General features: G+C 44.1%; 1 protein-coding gene across 1 annotated transcript in view; it reads left to right on the top strand.

The window, feature by feature from the left end:
• Positions 1-19,115, top strand: part of lrp4 (low density lipoprotein receptor-related protein 4) — a 99,573-nt gene that overhangs the window by 44,336 nt on the left and 36,122 nt on the right. The window contains exon 2 of the mRNA XM_076078619.1: positions 1,170-1,316. Within this exon, the coding sequence (XP_075934734.1) occupies positions 1,170-1,316 (147 nt within the window). The remainder of the gene's footprint in view (positions 1-1,169; positions 1,317-19,115) is intronic.

Below are 19,115 nucleotides of genomic sequence, written 5' to 3'. Positions count from 1 at the left end.
ATGGGAGAAAGCGGCCCAGAAAATGCAGCTTAATGCTAAAAGAAAGAAAGCAGAGTAAAAGCAGCCCGATACTCGGACTGACTTGCCATTTTGACTACCACTGCAGTGTGTTAGTATTACGTTAGCTAGTTAGTGTTCATACATCTGCCAGAGGGGCTTAATCTGTCACTGTTCTGCTGAAGACTTTGGACTTGGATTGGAGTCAGATTAAAGTTACAAAAATAAGTGTACCATGATTGTTTCTAGTTTGATCCAGTTCAGATAATTTTTAAACGGGCATTGTTGCACCTTGAATATTACAGTAAGGCCTGCGCGTTGAGGACATGGAGCAGCATAAATCAAGTAGAGAATTGAAGTACACTAAACACACATCGATGTGAAGGGGGTACAGCAGCAAAACATGTTTTAGCCACCTAAAAGAAAGGCCCACCAAAAAACAAATCAACATAACTTTAAGTGTACACTATATTTAGAATATTTTCGTCGGTTTACCCTGCCGTGAAACAGACGTTTCCGACGGGGAACTATAGCCCTTCTATGCTCTCGCCAAAGCCACCAGACTCCAATGGGGGGGGGGGGGGATTCTTTTTTTTCTCGCAGAACTCAGGAGTTGCTGGTGTACTGCTGCCTTGATTGGTTAGTTTGTTTGTGTTATTGTCTGACTTTGTTGAATCCAAACAAACCAAAGTCAGACAATCCAAACAAACCAAAGTCAGACAATCACATAAACAAGCAAACCTATCGAGAGAGCAGCGATGGCGGCTGCAGTTCCCTTTCAGAAAGACAAGTCTTTATAGCTGCCTCACGGTGAGGTAAACAGGCGAAAATGCTCTAAATATAGCGAACACTTTAACTGATACTGATTCTTTTAGCGGGACTTTCTTTGAGGTAACTAAAATATGTTTTGCTGCTGCCCCCCATCCGCACAAGTACATTGTTTCAGAACCACCGTCCTGTCATGTGTGTTACAGTAAACGTCCTCCCTGTCTGACTCCTCCGTCTGCTAAATGTCGTGTTGTCAGGGTACGGAGGCAGGGTATACTTTCACCTTCAGACAGTAAAATATGGTGGGAAAATGATGTATACCTTGCAGGATCACAAGAAAACAAAGCTGGTGAACTTGAACATGTGTGATTAGCCCCTAACCCTCTCTTCCTCTTTGTGTGCAGGAGTCCAGGGCAGCGCCGAGTGCTCGTGTGGGAGGAACCACTTCACGTGTGCGGTCAGTGCGTTCGGGGAGTGTACCTGCATCCCGGCCCAGTGGCAGTGTGACGGAGACAATGACTGCGGGGACCACAGCGACGAGGACGGATGCAGTGAGTTAGCACTCCTCTCTCTTCCCTTTCTCTCTTTGTTGCTGTCCCACTGGTAACGGAAGACCTGTTTTTCCCATTTAGAACTGAGTTAGTGGTGGTCTAATGAGTATTACAACAACAAACATTTAGAAAATTAGTAGTGGTGCAACGGATCATAAAACTCACGGTTCGGATCACAGATCGGATCAGCACAAAAGGAAAAAAGGGAGCAAATATAACTTTCAGAGATCCCTGATCATGCTTTTTTTTTGCCGCCGATCATTGCTGATCCCTATTAATGTTTGATTATAGCAGCTGGTCTACAAGGCTCCACACTATTTATTTTTTTTGCCACGCTCCCAAAAATCATTTCAACCGCTCTAAAGTCTGTAAACCATCAAAAATGTTAAAAGTTATCTTTTTACTTTGTTATAGTCACCTATAGATGTACGTATTAAAATATTAACACAATCATCTGTACATTATTTTGTATCATGATAAAATAGTCTTAAAATCTTTTAAAAGAGTGATATTAAATAATAAGTACATAAGATAACAAATCGCCGTACAAAAGACATTAGATATTAACTTTTCAATATTTTTTGTAATTTAAAAAAATCCAACTTGTAGATGCTGGCTGAACCAGTTTGATAACTGTGGTTGTAAAAAAATAAAATAAAGAAAAAATAAACAGTAGTTCTTGGCCGAATATCTCCCCCTGAGCAACGCACTCCCACCCCTCACTCAAGGCTCTGGTTGTGTTTGGCAGCTCTCTGCAGCAAATGTGTGTAAGTGCACGACTTCTGAATTTTCGCTCCAAATGTAAAAAGTGTGCTCCGGCACAGTTTTCCTGCATAAATTCTCCAGAATAGTAAGAGGAAAAAAAGAAAAGAAAACATAAGTGTTTTCATATGGATCCCATCATCACCCAGTGAAGCAGTGAATGGGTCACTGGTCCAGGCGGGGTACTGTTTCTAATGCTGAGGCGCTCTGCGTGGCGTTTGCCCTCCGCGCGCACAAAAATAAAAAAAAAAAACGCTCGAGTGACTTCTGGCACCAGACGGCGTTTTGGCTGGAGGGAAGTCTTGGCAGCGGAGCCAGACTGGAGCGTTCTCCTGCACAGCACGTCGGAGATCTTCACCGCTCCTCTTTTACACTTGTGTGTGTCCATGGGAAACGTCAATGTGAGGATCTGCTTTTAGAGTAGAGAGGCAGATGTTTTTGTTTGACACTTGCTAAGCCTCTCTGAGAGGTGCGTGGCGGAGGTTCGGGCTGATGTTCTGTCTCCAGTCCATCAGTCCTCCTCTGTCACATTAAGCTAGTTAGGGGTTGGGAGAGGGGACGCTAAGTGCTATTGATCTCGGGCCGGTTGAATGTTCAGCGAGCCCGATCGCCACGTATCGATCGCTGCTGCGCGTTACTTATTTAAGGAGACACGTTGGAAGCAGCTGACAGATATCGGAGCATCTAGCTGGACTTTACTAATCCATTAGTACCGCCTGATCGACCCGCCGCTCTGCAGCCGGACGCTCGACCTCTTGGACTCGCTCCAGTCAATCTCGTAACCACCGGGGCTCACGTCACAGAGATTGATGTTGTTGTAGAAGCCAGCCATTACAGTATTTATTCCCAATTTTCCATCTTTAGGCCTCTGAAAATCTTCCAAATCAAATCATCTATGAATGAAAAATCCCTCTTTATACTCTCGCTCAAGTCTAAACTACACACTGTGTTTTTGCAGCCTGCGATTAGGGATGCAAAAGTGGAAAAGGTTGGGAACTTGGTTGGGTTTATAAACTTAAGTAATGTGTTGATTAATCACCTAAACACACAGTGTGAACGTCTTTGTAACTCCAACGACCAGGCCGGAGTAAACCCAGTAGAGAAAGTCGGATTGATTTCTTCAGGTGACGAACTATGTCCGTATCATGTGCTTCTGCTTTTTTCAAATCGAATAAAATTCTGTGTGTTTTGTGTGTTGCGGAGGTAAAGGCGAGTCCCACGTGACTCCACTTCTATTACACTGATTGAATTAAGCAAGTCGCGTCGTAAAACCCCCGGAGAAATTTTTATGTCTTTTAACGACGTCTTCCAAACACAACGAAAGGGTTGAATTTATAGAGGCACAGTTTCAGCGCGCGGCGAGAGAGAGGGAGAGAGGGAGAGGGAGAGAGAGAGAGAGAGAACAGTTTCCCCAGTTGAGTGGGAACGTCAGACGCGCGGGACCGTGGGAACGCAGAATCACAATGAACACACACACACACACAGATAAAACACAAAGGAATACCTCTTTTCAGCAGAATTGTAGCAGTGCAGTCTGTGGCATCCAGACCTTGTTTCAACTTTAACATATTTATCAGTTAAACCGATTTAACAATTTCTGTAGAAAGAGCACAATGGAGGAATGTGTGTGTGTGTGTGTGTGCGCTCGTGAAATTCGGGAGAAGAGGAGCGGGAGGCAAAGTGTCCCGCTGTGGCTGTGAAGCTCTCCGTGTAAACTTCTGATCTAATTACGATGTGGGACTCACGTGGAAGTTGTGTAGCGCAGATGTGGCTGTTGTGTGCTCGCGTATAAAGTTTCATAGCTGCACGGAGACCAAAGAGGGAATGGAGAAGGTTTGATGAGGGACCCGAAAAGGAACATGCATGAATTCTCTTTGTAGAGGCGTGCTCGAGTGACGGATAAAGCGTGTGGTGTTGTGAATGTCGGTGTAGGAACTCTATATCTCACTCGAGAGGAGTTGCCGGTGCGTGGCGGCGAGGAGGAAATGGTCCTTACAGCCGGCCACTCTCTTCCTCAACCCACATCTGTAACATCTGTCTGTCTGCAGTGGACCACACTGGGTAGAAGGGGCGGGGTGGTCATAAATTCAAAAACACACATCAAAGTTACGGTTAGAAACTTTTTAACTGGTTGTGAAACGGTTTCTATTTCCTACCGATGCCTCTGTAGGACCCACATAAGTAAACAACACCATCAGCGACAATATTGGCTGTATAGCTAACGCTTGTCATCGGTGCAACCGGGTCCGATTCCGGCAAAATCAGATCAAATAACGCCGGCAGCGGCGGCTCCTGTTCCAGCCGGGAGCCGATCACCGCCGCAAGGGAGAACCAGAACCAGGACCGAGTGGGGCCGACTGTCAGACGCTGGTGCAGTAAAATGAGAGGTTTTCTAAAAGGGACTCTGTTGCTCAGACAAACACTACAGCTTTAATCCACTGAGACTGCCAAAAGCAGCACAAATGTAAAAGTTCTGCGTAGTAGCTTAAAGTTCAAGGACCATGGCATTGTGTACTATTTCCCCATCTACAAATCAAATCATAAACATATTTTTGTCTCGGACGATTGGCAAAGTCAGGTATTGGAATTGGCATTGGGAAGAAAAAAATGGTATTGGAACATCTCTATTCATAATAACTATTAAGTCTGCATTATTTTTGTCAATGTCGATCTTTTTTGGAGTGAGTAGCCGACTAAACATTGGCTGAATGGCGGAAGTCCTTCTCCCCAACCAAAAGGTATTTGGCTGATGACCCTGTGCCCCCGCTGGGTAAACTGACTGCCCTCATTCAAATGAATGAGGAGGCTGCAATTTTTGAATGTGCACCAGAGTCACAGATAATCTTTTGCACAGTTCTTGGAACAATAGATGTAGAGGGGGGGAGGGGGGGGGGAGATAAGATTACATCTTTTGAGTCTCCTGACTGAAGATGATACAAGTATGGATGCCTCACCAGTGGAAGGACGTTACAGGGTCGCACATCTCAAGGACGGGACACTAATTAGTCCTGATGAAATTTAATGAAGGCATAACTCAGACGCTTCATCAGATTAATAACGCCCCTTTTCTTCATTGATCATTGGGGGGGGGGGGGGGGGGGTGGGTGCGCGGCTCCGGGTGGCACACAAACAGAATAACTCTTTACTACGTTTGACTGCAGGCCGGATGTACGAGCTGCGAGACGCTCTGACACGAAGCACTGCTCCATGAGAGGAATACATGTTTATGTTCTCGGCAGTCGGGTCCACATCCATAAACCGTCATGAGGAGGAGGAGGAGGAGGGTCACACGCTGCCTTTGTGACTCTGGTTCCTATGGAAACGGCAGCAGAGTGTGCATTGTGTCGAAGGACACAAAAGGTGCTGAAAAGGAAAATGCTTCATGTCACGTCTTTATTGTACAGAAGACCTCCAAGTTCCATCAAAACTAAATTCTTACATGTAGTTTAAAGGTTTACTTTTTGGGCATTTTGGGCTTTATTCAACAGTCGACGATGATGCCCTGAAGTTTATTCTGATAGTATGAATAGTTGTGGGTGATGAGGCTTCGTAAAGCTGCTGTAGGTTTGTCAAGAGCTACAGTACGATTGTCCAATAATTCATCATGTTTGGATCTGTTGATCCCTTTCGGACGTTTTCCCAGTGACTGTTTCTCAGACTGTCTTATAACTTGTTTGTTTTCTCTTTGGTGGTGTTGTCTTCTCAAGGCAACTCAGCTGTGTCCAAACACAATAAAAGTCCCCCGTTATTTTTACTGCTTACTCTTCCTCCCTGCAGTATTATCGGGCTTGTTTAATGGAATAATAGCCGCTAACAAAGATCTCCTAATTGTGTGATAAACACATTTCCCTATAAATTCTTCAAAATACAAGTCTCCTATTATTTTGTCTGTTAAAAAGCTTTTTCTTTGAAGTAGCAAAATCAGGAGACGTTGGGTGTCATCAGTGACTTAACATGACTCAGTCAGGTGTGTTTAAAGGTCTCAAAGGAAACACTTCTCTCTCTTTTAATAACCTGGATGTTATTTTTGGAGTTATCAGTCAGTTTTTGTAAGAGTGATCCGTCCACGATGCACCCAGAAGTGTATTTTCCTTTGAGTGAGGCCTTCTGAGCTCCACAGAGAGTGGACAAGGCCAACCGGCTAATTGAGTCCGACTTGTGTTTTTGTCTTCTCTCTCGTATCTTATCTGCTTCTCAGTTTTCCTAATCTCACCTCCCAGTTCAAGGCAATGAAATGTATGAAGCTGCTGTTCATAACAGCAGATAAGACTCCGCAGCCTTGGAAGACGTATGCATCTCCTGTTATTTCACCACGCGTCTCCTCCCACGGCCTCCTCCTCCCCCGTTGTTACAGATCATCCTTCAAGTTATTTCTCTCGCATTTCACTTGCATGGGAGAATGCGGGATGTGAACGCGCACACACACACACACACACACACACACACACACACATACTGTTGGAGTCCTGCTGAGTTAAACGCAGCTGATGTTGTGAAAGAGCAAATGCTTTGGGCCAGAGTGAGGAGACGGGGCTGCAGAGCAGAGGAAATAGGTGTGTTTGTGTGTGTGTGTGCGTTGTTGCGGTGGAAGTGTGTTGAAATGGAAGAGTTGTCTCCGTTGTGCGTGATTGAAAGCGCTGCGTGAGGTTTGGCTTCCTCTGGGGTCGGCTCTCACACGAGCCTGTGAGCTTTAAGAGATCGGTGTGTACTATGAACTCGCATACACACACTCTCAGGTACACACACAGACACACACACACCCATACGCACACCTTATAAAACCCCTCGGTTGGATGCTTTTCGGGCTATCTGTGAGGACCTCCTGGTGGCGTTATGTTTAACATATTTATGAGAAGAATCCATTCGAGCGAGGACTTGGTTCTCGCAATTTCGTAACTGTAAATTATCCGAGTGCTCATGAATCCTGTGGAAGTTTTACCAAACTACACGGAGCTCGGCAAAGTCTGCTTTTGTTGTCAGTTGCCTAGCAACAGTGTTCTCACCATTTAACACAATTTAAAACCAAGCATAGCGTGTACTTGACTCCTCATTTGAGAATCACAACCTCTCGAGTTCTTTTAAAACCTTTTTAGACGATTTTTTTTCTAACAGGAATCTGAACGGATGTGATCTCGTTTGATTTGAGCTTTTCAGCAAAGTAACTCTCGGAAAAGACGACGGTCTCCAGATCTCTGTCTTTTGAGCCGGTGTCGGCTGCAAAGTCTTTTAAGAGCAAGTTAGGCGTTTAAACGGCTTAAGATATGTTTCTGGCTTAATAGACTAAGTCTAATCTTGATCTTTGACCCCAGATCAAACTTGAAACTCGTCCCTTGAACAAAACAAGGGAGCTCAAGCTCCGAAAATCCTCAAACCGGTTCTCACAAGTGCATTGATACACACACACACACACACACACACACACACACACACACACACACACACACATAAAGCACCAAGAAATAAGAAATACCCCCTCCGTCCTTTAATCTACCGCTCTCTGCAGTCTTCACCAATCAGGGAGAAGCTGTGACCGCGGGAGCCGAGCTGATCCGAAAGCAGGAGCGGAGAAGATTAGGACCCCACCCCGTCTCTCTCCATGTGTCATCTTCTCCCTCCGTCCCTTCATCTTCTCCTTCCTTACCTCCCTCTGCCTCTGCATCCTTCTCCTCTCTCTCCCGCTGACCACAGGAAACCTGTGAACCACACTCGCTTTTCTTTTTACCCGAGGCTTTCTCATTTACTTCCTCACTATGTGGTTTGAGTTTGTCCTTCTTCCCCGTCTTGTTTTCCTTTCTCTCTCTCTTTCCGTCTCAGGATATGACCGCAGTTGTTTGGACACATTAGCATAATCCTCCTCCTCCTCTCTGTCTTCACCCCCAACGCTCTCTCCGTCCTCTCCTCCTCCGCCTCCCTCCTAAATATTTGCTCCCCGCTCGGTAAACGAGGGGAGCACACTTGTTCACACAGAGGAGGACATGAGGAGAGAGGCTGATTGAGGGCAAAGAAAGAGACAGAAATACGAAGAGAGACAAAGAGCTTGTTGGTCTCTGTAAACCCTGTATAAGCTTGTTTGAGGAGGTTTTAAATGTGTTCTGTGTGTAATTAAACACAACAGAGGTGATGGATTGAGGTTTAAAAGTGCTGAGTGGAACATTATTATATATTAGTATTACGTATATGATTTCAAAAAATGATTGTCAAATGAATCATTTTGATGTTCTCAACAGATTTATCGATAATAGAAATAATTGTTCTTTTTACCCTTGAATTACAACCAAGGTGAAGAACATTGGTTGGTTTGTTGGAAGTTATTTTTTTTGTCAGAAACTGACGGAAGAGAAGAATCTACTCGGTTTACGATACACATCTCCAGGGCAACACTGTGGCGTTTTGCATCTGTGTGGAGGTTCTATTGAAATGCCTTTAATGCAGCACTACAGCCCTAAACCTGGGGTCTCACCTCCCAATCTGACTCAGCAGAAACTTGCAGGCTTCCACTCTTCTCAGCAGTGGTTTCAGTTGTTCGTGTCTCAGAATCGATTGTTGGTCTGATTTGGATCTCATGGCGAGAGTTTTTTCACTTTGACCCGGCACTGATCTACTTTACTGATCTCAGATGACTTCATAAACGTCGCTGTTTCCGTGGACTTCATTTAGCATGTTCTGTATGCTCTCTCCGGCTCGGATGTCAACCGAACGTCAGACCTCTCAGAAAGTCGGTCCTCTCCTACTCGTGCTGACCTGGCATCTACCTGCGTCCGTCTCAACAAACGCTCATCAGGCAGCCTGCGTTCTGGCTGCCGTCCTGCAGTTGGGTCGGATCATGCTCTCACTGCAATCAAACCGGTCTCAAACGAAACGCACCAGGTGTTGAACCACACCAGAGTTCCGTTAAAAACGGACTAATTCTCTGCTTGTGAAAGCACCGTTAAACATTGAACAGGCCCGAGGTGGATGTATGAGTTTAACAAACTGTATCATATTTATTACCGTCATGTGACCAGGGAGGTAAAGGCAGGAGAGAGAGGCCACAACGGTGGATTAAGCTGCGTGATTTAATGCGTATTTTCCCTGTAAGAATCAATCACATGCTAACTGCTGCGGGCATGAGCATGTCGAGCACTTCTGCTTTCTTTTTTCATTTCTACACAACTGTATTTTACATTCATGCATTTCTTCATTTGGATCTTTTTGACAGTCAGACAAAATAAATAATTTGCAGACATTGCCTCAGGCTCTGAGAACTTGTGGTCGGCACTCGTCGTGGTGTTTGGGCGACTGTGGCTAAGTGGATATTATGGCCGTCCTTCAATCAGAGGATCGTCGGTTCGATCCCCGGCTCTGGCTCTGCTAGTCGCACGTCGATGTGTCCTTGAGCAAGACACTTAACCCCAAAAGTTGCTCCCGTAGCTGTGCCTACGGTATAGAAATGTGATAGAATCTGAATTGTAAGTCGCTTTGGATAAAAGCGTCTGCGAAACGACTGTAATGTAATGACATTTTATGGGCTAAATTATTAATGGCCCAATTGAAAATAATGATTGATGGATTCGTTAGTCACAGCCTGAGACATGACTGCACCTAAAGGGTTCGGCTCTTGCCAGGTGGAACCGTTGTTGACGAAGAAGCCGATGAAATAGTCAGTTCACACATAGTTAACCTGGACTTTCAGCTTCATGTCAGAATAAATAACTTTGGTGAGTTGTTGACATCTCTCCCGATGAGCGCGCAGGTTAACTGTTGACGCGGCTCATGTCTGAAGCAGACAAATGCATTCATCTAATGTCACGTAAATGGACATTTAACCGCAGCTGTGTTTGCTTTGGTTGAAGTGGTCGTGTGTGTGCATGTTTGTTACCTGCCTGTCCTGAACTCTTGTTATTATCTCATGTCAGAGCTGCTACGACACACAGCTTTGATCTGGGCCGAGATATCTTGACAACTTGCTGGACAGATTACCGGAAAAGAGTTTGGTGATTCTGATTATTGATCCGGAAACTCAATCAAACTACAATTTCCATTTGACGATATAGAAATATCAAGGTGCGACAGCCATAGAATGGATTTATTTTGTGAATTTTACGACAAGATATTACATGTATTTAGTCTCTCTCCCCCGCAGACAAGCGTCTGTTGAGACTCGCGTCTGTGCTGCAGGAGACCAGAAAGATGTTGTGTGTCTTCAGTTACCGTACTAGACATCTGCTTAATGACGGGGCACTTTTATTGTGAAGGATTTGTCCGAAATTCAATGTGTTTATCACTGAATTAGCAGTGCTTTGTTAGCGGCTCTTCTTCTCTAAAGAGTCTACCCACTGCAGTGAGGAAGAGTACAAGGTAGAAGTAACGGAGGACTTTTATTGTGAAGGATATTGGACATAAAATGCAGCCGCTTCTTCGACCGCGAGTCACAGCCGTGGTTACACACACCTTCGTCCTTTAACCACAAGGCCGGCGGTTCGATCCCGGCTGTTCCTAAATGCTGAGGTCGGGTTAAATGCAGAGGTCCAATATGAACTGGTATGTGACGATAAAAATGAAGCTGAAATAGTTATCTTTTGCTGTTGGTCTGTGTTTAAGCCTCCCTGTTGACTATTATCCTCTTTTCTTGTCTTACATGTGCAATACTAATCGTCATTGGCCAGTATAATATATTTAATAGAGATTTAATTTGCCTTCTGCACGCGGATGTCCAAAGGACAGGCAAAGCTAACATTCCAGAAATGATAGCTTCATTCAGCCATCGATGGATAATCCTAATAGTCTTATAATGTCACCATTGGGCCGCAGTATTCCCAGTCACTCAGCCTCTTTAGGAAGAAGATGTGTGTGTGTTTAACGGATGACTGACTGGATGAATGAAGGATACACTCGACTCTTCCTCACTGCTGTCAAGCACTCGGCGGAGATTCGTCATGGCAACAAGCAAACGCTTCTGCATGAATCTGCCTCTATGGACAGTAAGACGCGTTGTGGCGACGTCTGCGCGTCAGTCAGAACGAGCGCTGTGCCTGAGCACAGTTCTGATGCATTTGTACTTAAGCCCCTCTACATTTCAGAGGGAAATATTATCCAATATGTTTTGACAAAAGATGGATAAACGCGTCCCAGGCGATGAGTTTGTTTACTAGATTATGATAAGCACTTACCAACGGGGTGGTAGAGACTCAGAGAGCTAGTAAACATGCATCTACAGTTCTGTTTTCGATGGGTTTATGGATGGTCTGTTTACTGCGAGAGGTGGAGGAGGGCGTAGAGAGAGTCCATCACGCAGGGCCAAGAAAAACGCTGCTGGCGGCGCCCCTCCACTCTGATTGACTGAAGTATGCGCTGGCTACCGACCAGAGCTGAACTAGAATCAGATAAGCCGCCTCTGTCGGGGCCCGGCTACGAGAGGCAAATAAAGAGTGGGCGGAGCAGGAGGGACTGAGACGGATGAGGGGAACAGAGGGGATTAGGGTGATTTGGAGCAGGACAAGGGAGACACTTTCAAACTCTGAAATATGACACATTTCAAAGGCCTTACTAACAAAATGTCGTGACGGTTGGGAACTGCAGCAGTGCACATTGTCCACTTAACCAACAGGTCCACTCTAATGCTACCCTTTATATTGACTCCGTTGTCGTATTCGGCACCTGCTTTGGTTCATCAAATTGGAAAGAAATACTGCAGGGAAGAAGTGAGGAGAGATGAGAAACAAGAGAACGATGCGAGACAAGTGTCTGGAGCTTCAGAGGAGAATCTCTCGTACATGTAACCGCATGATTACAACTCTGGATTGTGTATCGGCGAGTACTCTGTAAGAGTAAGTCTACGCACCGATCCGACACCACGTTCTGTCATGAATCAGCTCGTCTACGCAACACGGGGTCAACGACAACAACACGTGTCACTCGCTACCAGAGCCGTGTGTGTGTGTGTGTGTGTGTGTGTGTGTGTGTGTGTGTGTGTGTGTGTGTGTGTGTGTGTGTGTGTGTGTGTGTGTGTGTGTGTGTGTGTGTGTGTGTGTGTGTGTGTGTGTGTGTGTGTGTGTGTGTGTGTGTGTGTGTGTGTGTGTATCTCTAGTATAAAATATGGGAATTATTGCGAGACAGTTGGGGATAAAACTACGGGCAAGTCTCCAGACTTGTTGAGTCTGTCTGAAGAAGCTGCATCAGCTGATCAAACCTCTCCGTCGATGATGTTTACACTCCAACCTCTCACGATGAACACCTGCCCCGCCTGTCTGTACAGTGGCAGAAAGAAAAAGTAAAAAAGGACCACGTCGTCAATTTTCAACCTTATTTCTGTGTGTTCTTCATGTTGTGAAATAGACTGTGAACACACTTGCACTTTGTAATTCAGTCTGTATCTCTTAAATCAGTGGTTCCCAAACTTTTTCTGTCAAGACCCCCTTTGATGATATAGGAACATTGGACGACCCCCCCCCCCCCCCCCCCCCGCAACCCGACCCCAAATTTTTCTTGGTTTTTAATGAATTGCATTATAATGCATGAACTGTATAAAATATTTTTATTTCTTTCTAAAATAAGTACATATCACTTCACAGTTTATTCTTCAGTTTGTTTAACTGGGAAAAAAAATAGCAATAATAAAATATATATAAAATAAAAAATATATAAAATAATTTGTAAATACAATTAACTTAATTTCAAACAAAGTGCAAACAACATATACTGTATTTCCTCACATTGAACAGCAGGTTTTCTCAAACAATAAAATAACACAATCATGAACAAGGTGTGCAGGTCTACATGGACCATATTATTTTGTGATCATATTCCTATGTATATTCCTATTCATATATATCAATCAGTGACTGGTGTGGGCTTGCTTTGCTTTACAGATTTTGTCAAAGCGGGGTTGCTGGTTGGAGATAGCTACTCTCAGTTCATTCTCAATGTTCAACTTTGATCTGTATTTGGTCTTCATTGCAGCAACTGCAGAAAACCCTGTTTCACATAAATAGGATGTGGCAAAAGGCAACAGTATGCCCATAGCTCTTTGGCCTAGTAGTGGGTAGTCTTTCTCCACTCCAATCCAAAACACAGCCAGTGAATTGGATGTGAACTGTAGTCTCCTTGTTGAGTCAGATGTCATGTCAATGTACTGCTCTTCCTCTGTGGTACTGAGGTACCTTAGTTTGAGGCGTTGTCGAGGTGGTCGCGTCGCCTGTTGCGGCTGTAACAGAAGTTCCATCGGATTTGCGCTTTAGACCAGTCACAAATCTGTCCATCTTTGTACATACTTCCTTCTCTTATCTTTATCTTTCTCTGTCGCTCCGTATCTTTCTCGCTCTGTGTCGCTGTGTGTCTCTCTCTCGTTCGCGCTCCCTCACTCTCTCTCTCCCTCGCTCGTTCGCGCTCTCTCGCTCGGGCGCGCTCTCTCGCTCGGGCGCTCTCGCTCTCGCTGGTTTTGCCACAGTCGGTCTGTGACATGAGCCGCTCTGGTGGCGTGGTTGGAACACAGTGCATGTCACGTCGGTTATTTTATATTGTTTTACCGGTGTATGTGTGCGTCTGTGTGTGTGGGTTGGTGATGAAGCCGCGACCCCCCTGTAGTACCACCGCGCCCCCCCTAGGGGTCGCGACCCCCACTTTGGGAACCACTGTCTTAAATCGACTTTAAAGACTACATTTGAAACGGTATAGTGACGCACGCCAAGGGGCTTCCTCCGGGCTCGGGTTAATAAGCAAGACGACTTTTAAATCTGAAAGAAGGGGGAACGGCAACTCCCCAGAATGCTTTGGAACAACTTATTTACAGAAATGATGTCACTGTCAAGAAGAGAAACGCAGCATGCCGTTTTATTTTTGCACGTAAATCGTTCATTCCTGGAGCTGCTGCTTTTCCCTTTAATGGGATTTTTTAAATGTTTTATTTGTGAGACGTCTCTGGCAGCACTATCAAGCTGTTACCCTCAGTGCTGCAATGGAGCTCAGTCACACCGCTGTGTGTTTGTCTTTGTGTAATGGCCACTTGATGTCAAACACGGAGTCAAAATACTAAAAAAAGACACCGACCACCAGTGTGAATAAATGTTTCCACTGCGGACGACAGTAATCTGGAGGTGATCTGACGTGTTTTGGACTGAAAGAGAAAACCTTTATTAGAGCTCCTCGGATGAAATATTCTCATAAGACTTACAGACTCTCTGGAGTCCACATCTGTTTTCCAGTCGGTGTTCTCTCTCTCTCTATCTCTATCTCTATCTCTATCTCTCTCTCTATCTCTCTCCTGTCCATCCTCCCATCCGTTGAGCCGATGTGATAAGCGGCGTTTCGGCAGATATATTGGTCCCATTAGAGCCACTTGATTCTGCTGCTCAACAGTAAAAGAGAGGCCATTAACTCTGCTGCTCAAGGCCACTTAAAGACGTGGGACACACACACACACACACACACACACACACACACACACACACACACACACACACACACGCCACCAAGTCAGACATGATGCGCGTTATAACCAGTAAGCCAGTAAGCATGCAAAATCAAATAAGGTTTATAATTTATAGCTATTAAAAAATAAAATCTGGGATATATGGGTATATCCCACAAATTGGATAGAAACTGACAGTTCAACAAGTTTTTTTTATTACCTAGTTAAAAGTCCTCTGGCAACTCATTTTAGTTTTCTGCCCATTTCTTCCTTTTTTCTGGGTTGTTTTGTTATTGAAGACCATGATCAGCATTTACAGAAAACACACAAACTCTTAAGTACTCTATGTGAAAGACATGTTGAAAATGCATTTACAGATTGTGATTTGAATGTAATGTGATAGTATCAGTGTTTTGGGTCACGGATCGGATCAGCAGAAAACAAAGAGGCAAATATAACTTTTAGAGATTCCCCATCATCATGTTGTATTTTGCCGCCGATACAATTGCTGAGTGTTGATGTTGGTCACATGGCTTTCTTTTTCACAACCATCCAGAAATTTCAACAACTCCAAAATTCAAGAATTATAAATGTTATCCTTTTACTTTGTCGTGGTCATCTACAGTGGTTACATGCATAGAAACACACAAATCAAGCGATAACGAAATATAAGATCGTATTTTTATTGATTTCATTATTTTGCATTAGTAGATTTAATGATTATTATAAGCTGATTAGAGCTAGTGTTAGGAAGTTAAACCGGCCATAATTCCCTCTCTGATATCTATTTCATAAAGCTGTGAAAACATAAGGAAGTAAGTTTATACAACTCCAGCAACATCTCCTTCCAGAAACATTGCGTAACTCTCAACAGTCCAGACTCAGCACACATATACCATGAGCCCATTATATTGGGGTCGAGGCAGACATCTCTCAGCAGGACAGAGGAGTCTGCACGTCTAACGGGAATATTTAATAAAGGTTTTTCTCTTTTAGTCGGTTCAGCTACAGGTTCCCCTCGTCTCTACTGGAAACATTAGTGGTGATCTGGATATCTGTGCACCTTTTTCATTCGCTTGGCTCCATGTCTGACATTTGGAGACGACTACACATGAACATAAACACTCAGACTCCTGAATGTTAGCCTTAAAGCAAGTAAAATAAACAATACCGGTGTGGCTTTTACGGCTGTACGTACAGTGTTTTGTTTTTTACATTTGAAGCTTGAGGTTTTCAAATGAAGCTTTGAATGTCTCATATGTTTTAATGTCATCACCCTAAAATTTGGCAAAAATAAGATGTTGTTCTATTGTGGTTATATAAATGTAATGTTCATTCCAGCCCCATTATTACAGGTGTGAGGGAGAGTAAACTGTTTTTTACTTTAGTGAAAGTTGTTTTTGAAAGGCTAAATGCCAACAGTTATGGATTGAAGCAGAATATTTCATTAGATATAAACATGTTACGGATTTCGGAATAGATGACACTATATTTTTTCAATACATTTTTAAATTTTTTGGACTGTGGACTGAGATAATTACAGAGAAGCGGACTGAGCGCTGTGTCGCTCGCTGTGTGTGTGTGTGTGTGTGAGAGACACAATGCTTCTGTAAATTACTAATAATTATAATTCAAACGTCAACGTTTGCTGAAGCTTTGTAGTTCAAAGTATTAGGTGTAGCCCTTATGGATATATACCACTACAGGTAAAATACAACAAAATAACAAAAGAGGGATTTGTTGTTCATAATCTGGGGGAAGACTGTGAGAGAGCAGTGCAATGGTCAGTCCATACAGGCCTTCAGTGTGTGTGTGTGTGTGAGTGTGTGTGAGAGTGTGTGTGTTTGTTTGTAAATTACCTGTGGAATGCAAGTGGGAATTCTTGAGCTCGGATGAGAAAAACTTGTGTGTGTGTGTAATATTGCATAATTGATGGAGCACCACAGGCGCATGAAGTAGACCAGAATGCAATGCGTCGGGTATCCGACGTCAGTAGCTTGTGAAATGTAACACCATCTTTGATGTGGTTTTGCTCTGGCGTTATTCTGTCAGCCCTTTTTTATCAACTGCCAAAATATCTGCATCATCAACGTTGTTGTCTTTGGAGGTGGACGTGGTTCTCAGAAATGTAGGAATGAGGCAGGTGGAGGGAAAGTAGGTGCACAGACAAGTAGAACACATCATGTAATGATTCCTGGAATGCAACGAAGGAACAGGAAGTGGACAAAGTAAAGGGTTTGAAGTAGAGTTGCACTGATAGTATCAGAAATGCCTCAAATTCGGCCCAGACCATGCTGGATGAGTTATCGGCGAGTGTGCGAGTCTATGCACCGATCCGATATCACGCTATCATTTCATATATATTCTTTCACTCGCTACCTTAGCCAGAGGTAGAGAAATGTCAGCACTTTGGCCATTGTTTACACTGGCAAAACTAGATAATAAAATATAGTTCTATGGCATTCTTTCTCTGTATTCATTTGTTCACAAAGGGTTTCATCTGAACTAGTCCATATACAACAATTATAGCAATCACATTACATCCACACATGGTTAGTAGTACACAGCTGCTAAAAAGTAGTAATGATAGTTTGGTTGTAGTTTTTAACGCCCTGGTATCGGAATCTATATCGGAAAGGAAAACATGGTATCGGAACCTTGGTGTGTGTGTGTGTGTGTGTGTGTGTGTGTGTGTGTGTGTGTGTGTGTGTGTGTGTGTGTGTGTGTGTGTGTGTGTGTGTGTGTGTGTGTGTGTGTGTGTGTGTGTGTGTGTGTGTGTGTGTGTGTGTGTGTGTGTGTGTGTGTGTGTGTGTGTGTGTGTGTGGCGTCAGCCTCAGAGGAATGCAGTGGTAGCAAGAGGAGCTGAGCTGAGCACAATCTGTGTGATAAGAGGGATCAAAGCGCCCGGAGACCTCCTCAACCTTCCCAGCATGCTCCCTGCTGATCCACCCGATACCAGCACACAGGCCCCACCTACCGCGCGTCCTTGCCTGTGGAGTATTTATTTGCATACAATTTGCACCCCTTTGCAAAACGTGTGTGCCTAAACAAGTCTCGCGCTGCGGACGGGTGTGTGTTTGTTTTTTAGACTGCGCAGTGACGGTTTGCTTATGTCTGCATGTTTGCATGTGCGTGTCAGCACCGCACTCTCCCTCGCTCCTCTGACGAGCTGAATTATTTATTGAAACTTTGAGAAGCAGCATTTTTTTTTTCTCCTCTTGGTCAGTCGAGGCCCTGAATCTGCTGACGCTCTGTCGGAGACGCATCCAAAATGCATCAAACCGCCTCGGTTTTGACAAAGAGAGGTCTGTAGACGGTGTGTGCAGGCGTCAGGACTCTCACTGACGGACTCTCTGGAGGTTTCGCTCATGGACCGCTGCGAGTTCTACTTGTTCAGTTCCAGCTTATTGCAGCAGTTCTGGCAAATATTGAACTCAGCCCTTATTTTATTTCAGTGTTTTACGTCTTTTGTGTCTTTTGAAAGTGAATCATGTCAACTGAGAGGCAACTGTAACAGTTAAACATATGTGAACAAACCAGTATAGCTTTGGATGTGTTATGGGAATCTTTGATTATTTCGCAATTGGATTTCAATTTAGTGGGGTCAAAATTCAAATTCAATTGTATTCTAAACCTTAGGGTTGCAACTAGGGATTATTTTCATAATTCATTCATTTGTTGTTTACTTGCCAATTGCAATTATAGAGGGCCAAAGTTGACATATTTAAATTGTCTGTATTGATCGGTGTTTTAACACCAAAGATATTCAGTTTACTATCAAACAAATACAAATATTTAGGTTTTAGAAGCTTAAAATGATTAGACTGTTTATTGACATGTTTATAATAGACAAATTATGATATGATTTATCTTGACTGGCTAATCAATGAATCATTTCAGCTCCACTAAAAAATGTTTTACAATGACTAAATATAGCATCTCAGTTTTCATTGTCTCATCCCGCTATTGAATGGAAATCAATGGTTGCCTGTAAGAAAAAACAATAAAGAAACTGATGGTATAAATTAGATAATTGTTTGCAGAAATGCATTGTTTATGCCAACCGTCAGTACGGTCGAGTTATTTGGACATGAAAGAGAGTTCATCAGAAGGTGAAGAGTATGAGAGAGGGTTCTGTTTGCTTCTGTCTGTCTCTGTTGCTCTCTGAATAATGTAATATCCATGCAGGGGTATGTGGGTCAGTGGGGCTTTACTTTCCCTGGAGACAAGAGCCACACCCCTACACACACACACACACACTTACTCAATTCCCTCCCTGAGCCCCGACTCGTCCGCCTGTCTGCCTCGCTGGTTAACCTGCTGCGTGACGTCATACATTTTTCATAAAGTCTGCGTTGCTCGGTCAATATTTCATATCTGGTATTGACAAGCGGGGCGAGAGTCGGCTGTGGGTAGCTGCCGCTCCCTCTCCTCCCCTCCCCTCCCGTCTCTCCTCCTCCCTCCATCCCTCTCTGGCCTGTAATTAAATTAGCTCTGTCTGCGGATGACAAAGGGCCAGTCATTTGGGCTCTGCTTAGATAGCGAGTAGCTGCACTTAGAGCAGATATGAAGTTAAGGAGGAATGCGTTGAGCCGAGCTGAGCTCAGCGCTGCTTTCTGGGTCGAGAGGACGTGTGGGTCCAGATCAGGCTC

The sequence above is a fragment of the Anarhichas minor genome, unplaced genomic scaffold, assembly GCF_050575085.1.
Source record: "Anarhichas minor isolate MPS153535 unplaced genomic scaffold, ASM5057508v1 ptg000067l, whole genome shotgun sequence".
NCBI classification, from domain to species: Eukaryota; Metazoa; Chordata; class Actinopteri; order Perciformes; family Anarhichadidae; genus Anarhichas; species Anarhichas minor.
This window is presented reverse-complemented; position numbering and strand designations above follow the sequence as displayed.